Raw genomic sequence first — 12,618 nt, 5'->3', positions numbered from 1 at the left:
ATTGGGCACGTTTGCTCTCCAGAAAGACAGAGACAGAGAGACAGAAAGCGAGAAATCACCACCTCCCCCAGTGTGTGTGTGTCTGTGGAGGGACTGCGCGCGCACACGTGCCCGGTGTGAGTTTAAGCCACCAGGTCCAGGACTCGAACCACGGTCAACTACATGGGAGTCCAGCCACATAGCCGTTACACTAACTGCTACCTCAGCCCAGTGTTTTCTGATTTTCCTTTTTCTATCCAAACTCAGAAACTGAATTTGTTGCAATAGAAACACCGAAAGAAAAAAAAAAAAGAAAAACTCAACTAGGGAGTCCAGTGACACTGGATACTCGATTTCTTTGGTCCTGCTGTCTTCTCTTTACCCTTCTTACCCAGTACTCTTTTTTTTTTTTTTTTTTTTTTTTTTTGGAGAGGTTTTTGCTATAGGGTGTGTGCACTCGCCAGAAAGAGAGAGACAGAAAGCGAGAAATCACCCCCCAGGGGGATTGCCACGCCACAATGCCTTCTCCTCCGTTCTCCTCTCGGGATCTTGGGTACGCACGCACACATGCCTGGTGTGAGTTTAAGCCACCAGGTTCGGGACTCGAACCGCAGTCAACTAGGGAGTCCAGTGACATAGCCATTATGCCAACTGCTGGTCCCACCTAATACTCGTTTATTATTATTTTTTTGGTGGGGGAGAGGTTTTCGCTATAGGGTGTGTGCGCTCGCCAGACAGAGACAGAGAGACAGAAAGTGAGAAATCACCCCCCAGGGGGGATGGTCATGCCGCAGTCCCTCCTCCTCCATTCTCTTCTCGGGATCTTGGGCACGCATGCACACGCACCCGGCGTGAGTTTTAAGCCACCGGGTCCAGGACACGAACCGTGGTCGACTACGTGGGAGTCCAGCGACATAGCCATTACGCTAACTGCTGGTCCCACCCAGTACTCTTTCATTATTTTTTTAAAGAGATTTTTACCATAGAGCTCATGTGCTTGCCCAAGATACGGGAAGCTAGAAATCACCCCCCAAGGGGATGGTTACCCGCAATCCCTTCTCCATTCTCCACTCAGGATCTTGGGTACGCACACATACCTGCCATGAGGTTTAAGCCAACGGGTCTGGGACTTGAACCACGGCCTGCTACATGGAGTCCAGCGACATAATCATTAACATTATCTGCTGGTCCCCCTTCAGATTTTTTATCAACGTTAATAATCTCTTGAGACTTATGTTTAATGTAATGGGCCTTTTCTAGCAGCATTTAATACATCACTCAAAAGAACAAGTCTTAACAGAAATACTGGGTACCTCGTTTTCACAAGAATTAAGTTTTAAGTCCCACTGATGAAAACCCTAAGGCAGCTTCCTCAGAGGGAGTCCCGCGCTTTAACCACCACACCATCTGCAGTGATGTACGTTTTACAGCATGTAGGAAAAGCACTGCGTTTAGACTTTCAGTGCCTTCTCTTTCCTTGTGTTTGCCTGGCACATTATAACCTGCAGTTACACTCTGTCATATGCCAGGTGATCCTGCAAAGGAACATCACAGAATAAGAATACTTCAAATACCTAAAATGTGGGCCATCCCTAGCCTACTGGTTAAGAGAGCCAGATCCAACATTGCCAGCTCTGGTTCAAATTCCAGCCCCGGCATCCCTGTTTCTCCCCAGAAAGCCTCTGCGAAGTCGAGAGAACACAACTGAGACTGCGTCCTCCTGGACTTTTTTTTTTTTTTTTTTTTTTTTTGCTATAGGGTGCATGTGCTCGCCAGAAAGACAGAAAGCGAAAAATCACAAATTTAAAAATAGTAATAATAGATAAAATGGAATAAACCATTCTTTTACGCGTGTGCACACACACACAGGTGTTTTTTTGTTTTGTTCTTTTGGTGAGGTTTTTGCTGTAGGGCATGAGCACTTGCCAGAAAGAGAGAAACAGAGAGACAGAAAGCCTCCGCGGAGTCGAGAGAACAACCGAGACTGCATCCTCCTGCACTTTTTTTTTTTTTTTATGTGCTCGCCAGAAAGACAGAGAGAAAGACAGAAAGCGAAAAATCAGAAATCACCCCCCAGGGGGGATGGCCATGCCACAATCCCTTCTCCTCCATTCTCCTCTCGGGATCTTGGGCGTTCACGCACACGCGCCCAGCATTAGTTTAAGCCACCAGATCCGGGACTCGAACCACAGTAGACCACATGGGAGTTCAGCGACATAGCCATTATGCTAACTGCTGGTCCCCCTCCTTGACTTCTTCGATGACCACGGCATCTGGCACTTTCTGTTATCCATTGCCACGTTTGGGTCCTTCCTCCTTCACAAGCAGGAGGGCGGGGCAGGGCAGAGCCACCTCCCCCCCCGTGGCTGACCCAGTGTCTCCCCCAGGTGTTGCTGACCCTGGACGATGACCTGGACACCACGCAGCGGGACAAGATCCATGTCTTCTAGCCGCAACCGGGCCAGTGCTTTACTGCAGGGAGCCCTGAGCTCCTCCGTGTTCTGCAGGGCACCTCCGTAGAGCCAGGGGTGTGAGTCCCAGCCCCGCTGCCCAGCACTGGATAGTGGTGGGACGGTACAGTCCAGCCCAGGGCTGGCCCAGGCAGTTTTCAGGGGGCATTGAGCCATGCAGCTGCCTCTGCTGGGGAGGAGGCCTGCTCCCCTGGGACCCCAGACATTGGTCAAATTGCTGTTTTCTTCTAAGTGTTGGGGCCCTCCACGAGCCCCCATCCATTGGCTCCCCATTTGTCCCTCTGCAGGAGGAAAGAGGGAAGGCCATGCTCTCCTCATTTCATGCCTTGTATCCATCCATCCTTTCCCTGCCTCGGCCTGGAACTCAAGGCCCTTTCCTCCTCACTGGCTCTTAGTCCGGGGCCTGACTGGGGCTGTGCCTGGCTGCCATCACTGCCCACCCTGGGCAGCCAAGATGGATGGGGTGGAGGACTGGGGGGCTGGCCAGCTGGTGCCAGGATTTTGGTGCTAAGGCCCATGAGGCCCAGGGCAGGACCTTTAGCAAGCAGGGTCAGCCCAATTTGAGACCTGCTTTCTAATCTCAGGGGCTGAATTCAGAGGTCCCTTCCTCATCCATCAGCCCCCAGACACCTGATGCCAACCCCCGGATCAGAGGGAGAAGCAACGCATCCCTTTCCGTCCTTCTTTTCCAAGCCCTCAGTCCTGCCAAGCCCCAGCCTGGGGCCTCTCAGTGCCATTGACACTGCCCAAGAATGTCAGGGGGTACAGGAGGGGGGTGGCACACAGAACCCACCCATCCTGCCTCCTCCATAGCCACGGCAGCCCCCTGGCTAGCTTCAAGAGAGGCTGAAGGAAGGGACACACCATTTCCCCCTGGGTCCCCACATCCAGCGTGGCTCTAGGACCTGGGGCTGGCTTCCGAGTTCCGCCCAAGTCTCGGCCAAGCTCAGTATTCCTCACACACAGACCTCGGAAACCGTGGCGTTTACAGCGTTGCCTCAGCTCTGAGTCCCCTGGCCGCCCTAGTCCTTGACTCCCTTCACCCCAGTGGACCATTCCAGTTGCCAAGGATGGGGCAGGTTGGGTCGGGGTCTGCCTCGGGGATGGGATTGTGTTTTATTCTCTCAAAGTTGTTTTTATTGTGCTCCTCGGGCAGGGGAGAGGAGGCAGGTCTGGATCTTTTTTTCAGAACTCCATTTTATGTCCTTCCATGCTACGGTTGCATTTCTGTTTTCTGTGAATGAGTCCACGTTCAATAAAGAAACAGCCCGGTTTGCTTCCCCTTTCTGGGCAGCCATGTGGGGAAAAGGGGGTAGGGCGGGCGTCCTCCAGTTCCCACTTGGTCTGGCAGACCTTTCTCTTTGCCAGCACCTTGCCCCCGCCCCCCTCCAGTTTTCTTCTCCTGAGCAGCAACATTAATTTAGTACACTTTTTTTAAAAAAGAGATTTTTGCTATAGGGCATGTGTGCTTACCAGAGAGACAGCACCCCCCAGGGTGAGTGGCCACGCTGTAATCCCTCCTCCCGGAATTTTGGGCATATGTATATATGTGCCTGACCTGAGTTTGAAGCTGCTGGGTCCAGGACTTGAACCGTAGTCGACCATGTGGCAGTCCAGTGACATAGCCATTACTCCATTCGCTGGTCCCAGTTCAGTGAACTTTTACCAGTATCCTGCTTACTCTGCACCAGGCATTCTGCTGGGCAGAGAGACCTGTTTTTGCAAAGGCCTTCGCCTGGTCCTCTCCTGTTGGTCCCACTCACTCCACCACTTCCAAAGCACCTCCGGCCGAGCGTCTGCAGGCTCAGGGTTGCGAGCTTCCTCCCTGGGTGTGAGCCTGCGTGAGGCCCGCTGATGCTCTGCGAACGTGAAACGTGGGTGGTGATGGATGTGGGCAGGCTCTATGGGGAGGGAGTTCCCTGGAAGGTTGGTTCCGAACACAGCACGCTAAGAAGGACACGACTGGGGGCTCGGTGTCCGTTGAATCTGGGACATAGCAGGGACAGAGTTTGCTCTGATCTTCCTGGCAGGTGCCACTAGGGGGCACCTGAGCTCCGTATACCCCTGAGCTCCGCAGTCAGCGGGGCTGGCTGTGAGGGGTGGAGGTTCTGAGGCGGCCCCGCCCTGGCTGCTGGACCTGGTTGCCCTCTTCTGGGATCTTACTTGGCTTGGGGTGGTGCCAGGGATATGTGTGTAGTAGAGAGTGTTAGGTCCTTTCTATGGGTGTCGTAGGGAGGGGGTGGGCAGCTTGGAGTCCCCACTGGAAATCTCTCACCTTAACCTCCTATTCCATCCAGAGACCTCTGAAGCCAGATAAGAGCAGGGCGTGGGTGGGTCCTCTCCCCGGGTGATGGGGTGCATGTTTTCCAGGGGGAGGCAGGGACTGAAAGGGAGAGAATGCCATCCTCCTGAGCCTCCAGCCCTGGTGGTAGTGTCTCTGGTCCTGCCACACCTTAGACCCTCTTACTGCCACTGCCCTCTGGGTGGGGGCCAGGTTGACTCAGCTGTTGAACCCCCAAATCCCACCCCAACAGAAAGCTGTCAATCTGAATGGGGTGAGTCTGCAGCCTCCCTGCACCCATACAAGTGTGCAGGGTGCCCAGGGCCTGCCAATCACCGTGCAGCCTTGGGCAGGTACACCCTGTGCCTCAGCCTGTCCTACGAGAGGGTGGCTGGTTTGTCCCCCACAGATCCCAGGGCTCCCCAGCTCCCTGGCCCTCTCCTCTGTCCAGGACCAGATTCTCTTGATCTTGCCCGCCCCCTCAAACTCAGGGGCAGGGAACGGTGAAGAAGGAGCAGCCCCAAGTCCCAATGGCCCGGGAAGGCTTTTGTGGTCCTGTCCATAAAAGGCTTTTCCCGGCCGGCTCCCCGCCGGCAGCCCAGCCCCGCCTGGCGGCTCCATCTCCAAAGCACGCAGAGAATGTCTCGGGCAGCCCCTGCAGACTGCTCCAACTTGGTGTCTTTCCCCAAATATGGAGCCTGCGTGGAGTCACTAGGGGACTGGGGGTGGGGAGCAGAGCCGGCTTCCTTCAGCAGGGAGGGGGTCGAGGGGCGAGCTGGAGGAGGAGGCTGACATCACCCCGCGACGCAACCCTTTAAACCCCTCTCCCAGCCAGCGCCCCATCCTGTCTGCCCAAGTCCAGACTCGAGACCTCATTCCCTCCTGAGAGCCTGAGGAACCCCTGTAAGTGTATCCAGGAACCCCTGTAAGTGTATCCGTCTGGGCTCAGAGGGAAGTTGGGCCCCAGCATGACGGTAGCAGTGGGTGTATTTCAGGTGACCTCCCAGTCAGTGGCCAGGTTCTTGCTGGGACAGTCAGCCTGCAGGGATCCCTGAGCTCCAGACAGAGGGGTGGGACGGGGGGGCTGGTCCTAGCTGGGGTAGAAGGGGGTCCCTAGATCCCGTACCTCTGTACCTCTTTCACACTGGGTGGCCCAGGCTCAGGCCAGGCTCAGGCGACTTGGCTGGTGCAGAGGCATTGGTGCTAGAAACAGTTGGGGTGAGAAGGAGGCCCCCTGTTTTCAGCCACAGTCACACCCCTTGTCAGGCTAGGCCAGGGCATTCTGTGTAGGACATCCGAGGAGGTGAAGGGTGCGTTCCCCTGGGGAGGCAAAGGACCTTAGAGAGCTCACAGGCTGGGGGCTGGTGCAGGCCTGCTGGGTTAGGGGCTACTCTTGCGTTCTGAGAGTGGGAAGGCCCCCCACAGCCCAGGGTAGGCAGAGGGCTGGGGGGTGGGGACTGCTGAGGAGGAGCTTTGGAGTGCCTGGGACCCTTGGCTTTTCCCAGAGGGCCTGGGTGATTCCCCTCTGGCTCCCATTGAAACGGTGGTGGCGAGGTGGGCGAGGCGGGCAGGTCAGTGTGGGAGGGCCACTCTGCGTGTCCCTAGTAAGCGAGCCCTTGTGCCCGCTCAGGTCGGATGTGCTCGCTCCCGTGTGCTGCGTGTCTAGTTGTGTGGAGAGCAGGCACAGCAGGCCTGCGGGGCCCCCGGGCTGTGCGCTCTCTGGCCCCTGGGGATGAGAGGTGCACCTGCTCTTGCGGCAGTCCTCCTTCCTTCCCCACGGCCCAGGCTCGCCCACGGGGCTGCCCACTGAAGGGGAGACCGACAGAGTCACAGGTTAGGTGGCTCAAGCCCAGCCTCAGCTCTTGTCTGGTGCACGTGTCCCAAAAGCCGTGGTCTAGACCTGCCCCTGCAGCCACCGCCTCCCTCTGCTCTCCCCAGCAGCTGGAAGGTGAGGCTGGGGGCTCTTCAGAGAGGACTGTAAGGGACGGCTTGAGACCATCCACTTCAGACTCTTCTCCAGGGGGGTCGAGGAGGTGGTGCTGGGCGAGGGTGGGGGTGACCTGCGTTTCATTTCCCTCCTCGACTCTGACCCTAAGCCACACACGGTCTTGAGACCCAGAGGCTACAAACGATACTGTGCTTGTCACCATGAGCCATGTCACTTTCCTGCTGCTGTCTGTGTGACCCTTGAGACTGAAAGCTGGAGCTGGGGGGGACTCTCCTTCCATCCCGTTCCTCGTGTGGAGTGGTAGGGGAGGGCAGCTGTGAGGGCAGGGGTGGGAACACAGGCCAGCAAGGGATTGAAGATGGCGGGTGCCTGTCAGGTGGTGGGGTGGGGCCGAGATTGGCCAGGGGACTAGAAGCACCGGGACCAGCTGACTTGCGCATTTTCACCACAGGTCCTTGCCCAGACGTCCTTGGGTGGCTGGGAGTGGGCGGGGGGCACCACGCAGGCTGGGGAAGGGGAGACTCGGCTGTGGGTGGCCGAACAGCAGAGTGGAAGTCTGTGCCTTGGGTTCTCTGGCCTCGCTGCTGGGAGAGGGCTGGCGGACCAGGAGGCCCACTGCGCCCCCCAGTGCCCTGAGAACCTTGTCCTCAGACCTGCTGCATCCCCACCTGCCCTTTGCAGACGAGCAAATGGACACAGAGCGAGCTGCCTGGTGGCCGGCCTGCAGAGGACCCATCGGTGTTTTTCCCCTCGAACTTCGTCACGGGCTCGGGGAGTGATTTTGAGAAGTGGGTGGAGGCCGGAGTGGGAGGGAGACCTACCTGGTTTTCACTCCTGCCTCTGCTGGCTGGCTGGCTCCCAGCTCACCTCCAGGAGAACGGCCCTGGTGGCAGAGAACAGGCATTTGGAGGAGCTGTGCTAAGGCACAGGAGCGTGTGAGGTGGCTCCCAGACACCGTCTGGTTCTCACAGCCCTCTGGAGCAGAGCGAGCCACCGCACAGGCGGGAGCGCGGGCTCAGGAAGGGGCCAGCGTGGGCAGGCCGTGGCTCGGCAGCTGGCCCCGGACCAGTGTGATGTGTGAGGTCAGCTCGCTCCCCATGGTGGGGCGTGGGGGTGTCAGCTCTCACAGGAGAAGGAACTGTGTGTGTGCGTGTGTGTATGTGTGTGTGTGTGTGTGTGTGTGTGTGTGTGTGTGTGTGTGTTGAGGCGAGGGCGTGTTGCCCCACTCTCAGCCCCTCATCCCCTCCCGCCCTCTGACCTCTCCCTGCCAGGGCGTGGCTTGGCCTCCTTTGACGCTTCTGGAAGGCTCTCCCAACACTGGGCAGCAGCTCAGCACCCTGGATGGCACCTGCCGCAGGCAGTCTGATTCCTCTCGACCAGCCAAGCCCGTGCCTTCCCCGGCTCCTCCCTGCCAGCCCCTGCTCCTGCAGCCTCCCCTGTATGCCCATAAGCCCTCCTGAACGGTGCCAGGCCCAAGCCCTCAGGGCAGCATGGCCAGACAGGGTTGGGCTTCCCATGCTCTGGCTGTGGATTCTTGGCTCTGGAATATTCCCTGGAGAACTCTAACTTCAACTACTTCAGTGGGCAGAGCCTGAGGGCCGGGGAAGTCCATGCGAATGCCATTTCTCTCTTCTGGGTCCCCTGAGGAGACGCAGCTTCCCTGCCAAGAGCTCTTGGGTGTCCTAGACCTCGCCAGGGCTGAGCCGCTGCAGCCGCAGGCCAGAGGCCGAGCTGACCTGGCGAAGAGCTGGCGTCGGGAGTTCAGCTTCTGGACGGGAACAAGAGCACGAGTGGGAGGGAACTGTTTCTTGAGGCAGAGGTGGTGACCACCTCACATCCAGTGGGACAAATGCCTCCTGGCTTTATTCTGGGGGGCAAGGTGGTTTCTAAACAGTGCCTCTGGGGCTAGTCTTGGCAACGAAAGAATGCTCTAGACCAGGTGTGGTCAAACTATGGCCTAGGGCCAAATCCAGCCTGTTTTTGTTTTAAAAAAAGCTTTATGGGAGACCAGTGGGTGGCGTGGTGGTTATGGCAATGGACTCCCACACGGCCAGCCGCTATTCAAGTCCCAGGCCCGGTGGCTTGAAAATCATGCTAGGTGCATGTGCGTGTGTAGCCAAGCTTCCAGGAGGAGAGTAAAGGAGAAGGGATTGTGGCATGACCTTCCCCCCTGTACGGGTGATTTCTCACTTTCCCTCTCATTCAGTCTCTGGCCAGTGCAGGTGCCCTGTGGCAAAAACTTTAAAAATAAAACAAACAAACAAAAAAGTTTTACTGGTACAAAGTCATGCTCATTTGTTGATTATCTGTGGCTGCCTGCATGCTACGCCAGCACAGAGCATGAGGGCTAGGAAGCCTAAATATCTCTGGTCCTGTATAACGAGTTTACTGGGGCAGGGTGGTGGCACACACTGCTCTCTGAGGCCAAGCCATCATCAGAAGGTCCCAAGTTTATGTCTGGAGACTTCCCTGAACACACTCAGCACACGCGTGCCTGGGATCTAGGGCTGGCTGAAGGCAGCATGGGGGCCCTGTGGGGTGCTGTGTGTAGTCTCTTTCTGTCTGTCTTGTTCGTGGATTTATTTATTTGAGAGATTTTTTTACTATAGGGCGCATGCCCTCCCGCAGAGACAGAGAGAGACAGAAAGTGTGAAATTGCCCCCCCTCCAGGGGGGCGGCTATGCCACAATCCCTTCATTCTCCTCTCAGGATGTTGGGCACGCACCCACGCGCCTGGCACACACAGACTGCCAGGTCTGGGATTCCAGCTGCGGTAGATCACGTGGGAGTCCAGCACCTTAGCCACCACACTATCTGCTGGTCCCATTCATTAGAAACAAAAAAAATACATATTTCTTTTTTTTTCCTTTTTTTGGTTTGCTATAGAGCATGTGCACTCGCCGGAGACAGACAGAGAGAGATAGGGAAAGTGAGAAAGCTCCCCCCAGTGGGATGACCACGCCACAATCCCTTCTCCTCCATTCTCCTCTAGGGATTTTGGGCACGCACACACATGCACCCACAGGCTCCAGGACTTAAACTGTGTGATCAAGCATATGGAACCCAGTTCCTTTAACCGCTCCGCCACCTGCTGGCCTGGAAAAAAAAAAAAAACTTCTTAAAAGAAAAAAAAAACTTAAAAAAAGAAAAAAAAAAAAAAACCGGTATTGTGTTTTCAGTTGTTCAGGTTCAGGCAGGCCCCCAGCCTCCTGGCAGGGCCTGGGGTAGGTGGGCAGTGCAGTGGTACATGCCGAGGCTGGCTGGGTGCCCCACGCAGTCAGGAGGTCCGCCTGGCACATGTGCAAGCAGGGCTGCTCCCTGACCCTCACACCTGTGCCCTTCACCTGTCCTCCTTTAGTGCTCCCCCAACATGGCCAACAAGGGTCCTTCCTATGGCATGAGCCGCGAGGTGCAATCCAAAATCGAGAAGAAGTACGACGAGGAGCTGGAGGAGCGGCTGATAGAGTGGATCATAGTGCAGTGTGGCCCTGACGTCGGTCGCCCGGACCGCGGGCGCCTGGGCTTCCAGGTCTGGCTAAAGAACGGCGTGGTGAGTGCACCCTGGCAGGCCAGCTGGGGCTGTGTTGTCCGAGAGTTGCGGGTTCAGCCCTGAGCCAAGTGCTAAGCTATGTTCCGTGCCTGGCAGATCCTGAGCAAGCTTGTGAACAGCCTGTACCCTGACGGCTGCAAACCAGTGAAGGTGCCCGAGAACCCACCCTCCATGGTGTTCAAGCAGATGGAGCAGGTGGCTCAGTTCCTGAAGGCTGCTGAGGACTACGGGGTCACCAAGACCGACATGTTCCAGACTGTTGACCTCTTCGAAGGTACATTGGAAAGGGGCTAAGGGAGGTAAGGTCTGCAGGTGACAGGGTACTGGGCAGGGAGATACCGGGAGGTCTGCTTATGTGTGCAGAGCAGGAGGGCGTAGGCCCAGAGATGGCCACACCACACTCATGCGGGCTCGCCGCAGGGTCTATGGAAGCCCCCTTTGATTCAGGGGCAACTTGTGTGCCTGGTCTGGCTACTTTTTGCGAGGTCTGGGGGCAAGGCCTGGCTTGGGGTCCTGTTTGATCCCAGGGCCAGGACTTTGTCCTCCCGGCACCCCTTCTTCTTACAGGCAAAGACATGTCAGCAGTGCAGAGGACCCTGATGGCCTTGGGCAGCTTGGCAGTGACCAAGAATGACGGGCACTACCGTGGAGACCCCAACTGGTTTATGAAGTACGTGGCCACCAGGGCATCCGTGCACGCTGAGCCTAGATCCCTGCATGGATGGGAGGAGGTCTGGGCTAACCGACTTGTGGGGATGAGGAGGGGAGCAGGTAGCCAGAAAGGTATGCCATGGGGATTGAGGATGAGAGAAGTGGTCCCCAATATTTTTTTACTGTTTGTTTGTTTTTTTAATTGCCAGAGGACATGCGTTCTCACCAGAGAGAGAAAGCACCCCTCAGTGCAGTGTGACCACAGCACTGGTCACAAGGGACAGCAATCCCTTCTCCTTCGTCTCTTCCTCCTCTCAGAACTTGGGACAGGCACACACATGTGCCCAGGGTGTTTCTCAAGAATTTGAACTACACAATCAGTCACATGGGATATGGCTTCCTTCACAAGGCTACAGGGCTGGCTCTGGACTCCTTCCTTTCTTTTCTTTTCTTTCAGGGGGATGGCCACGCCGCAATCCCTTTTCCTCCATTCTCCTCTCAGGATCTTAGGTGCACATACACGCACATGTACCCGGTGTGAGTTTAAGCCACCGGGTCCAGGGCTCGAACCGCAGTCGACTACATGGGAGTCCAGTGACATAGCTATTATGCTAACTGCTGGTCCTGGACTCCTTTACCTCCTGTGCTTAGTCTCCCTAGCCTATGGGGTAAACCAGATTACAGAGAAAAAAAGACGTGAAACAGGAAGGGAATGGGGTTGGGTCAGCAAGCTCCAGAAGAGTCAGAAAACAGGTAGACATGAGGACCAGAAGGTGGCGTAGTGGTTAAGGCACTGGACACTCCCACATGTCGGATACCGGACATGGTGGCTTGCTTTCTCACCTTCCCTCTCTCTCTCCCTCTCTGGTCAAATTGAAATATATGAATAAATAAAATTAAATAAACAATTATTTTTTTTTAAAAAAAGAAAACAGGTAGACACAGGAGTCCTGGCAAGTCTTTACCCTGCTCCCTCCTCTTCCAGGAAAGCCCAGGAGCATAAGAGGGAATTCACGGAGAGCCAGCTGCAGGAGGGGAAGCACGTCATCGGCCTTCAGATGGGCAGCAACAGAGGAGCCTCCCAGGCCGGCATGACAGGCTATGGACGGCCTCGGCAGATCATCAGCTAGACGGCTCGCCCGTGGAGCCCCCACCCCACCTCCAGCTTAGCCCGCTCACCCACACCTGTCCAGGTCCTCCAGCCAAGCTCTGAGGCTCCGGCACAGGGAAAGGAGACTGCACACGCGCAGCCCCCCAATTCCAGCTCCCCGCGTCAGCCGACTCACCCAAAGCACCACGGCCTGGCCCCTCCTCCCAGCTGCCCCACCACCTCCTGTCTCTCCCCTTCCTGGGCTAAGCAGGGGGGAGCGAGCTGGGGGGAGCCTGTCTGTGGGGCCAGACCACAGTCTTCCTTGGCGGCAATAGTCCACAGCAGGGGACCCAGCCCAGCCTCCCCCATCTTTTCCTGGAATATTTTTGAGGTTGAAATTCAAAAAGGAAAAAAATACATATATATATATATACATCCATCTTTTCTCAGGCCTGGCTCGCTGAGTTTGATTTGTCCTGGTCACTTCTGTCCTGGCTCTGGAACATCTGAGCTGGGGTGGGCAGGCACCCTGGGTTATGCATGTGCCTATGCTGCCTTCTGGGGGACCCTGTGTGGCCCAGAGTTCCAGAAGGGGCAGAGCCTTTCAGAAGAAGCAGGCCTTGGAATCTCTGGGACTGAAGGGAAAGA

At 56.3% G+C, this 12,618-nt stretch overlaps 1 protein-coding gene across 2 annotated transcripts; it reads left to right on the top strand.

Annotated features, from left to right (window-relative positions):
* The first annotated feature begins 5,500 nt into the window (after window positions 1-5,500).
* Window positions 5,501-12,409, top strand: TAGLN (transgelin). Of its 2 annotated transcripts, none has more exons than XM_006161888.3 (5): window positions 5,501-5,634; window positions 10,038-10,229; window positions 10,326-10,503; window positions 10,797-10,899; window positions 11,866-12,409. In XM_006161888.3, the coding sequence occupies exons 2-5, from the start codon at window positions 10,050-10,052 to the stop codon at window positions 12,008-12,010; spliced, it is 606 nt and encodes a 201-aa protein (XP_006161950.1). In that variant the 5' UTR covers window positions 5,501-5,634; window positions 10,038-10,049; the 3' UTR covers window positions 12,011-12,409. The 2 variants fall into 2 exon arrangements, with proteins under 2 accessions (XP_006161950.1, XP_006161951.1); XM_006161889.3 differs by having other exon boundaries at window positions 5,501-5,656.
* Window positions 12,410-12,618: the final 209 nt, after the last annotated feature.

This window comes from Tupaia chinensis, unplaced genomic scaffold (assembly GCF_000334495.1).
Source record: "Tupaia chinensis unplaced genomic scaffold, TupChi_1.0 Scaffold139431_1, whole genome shotgun sequence".
NCBI classification, from domain to species: Eukaryota; Metazoa; Chordata; class Mammalia; order Scandentia; family Tupaiidae; genus Tupaia; species Tupaia belangeri.
This window is presented reverse-complemented; position numbering and strand designations above follow the sequence as displayed.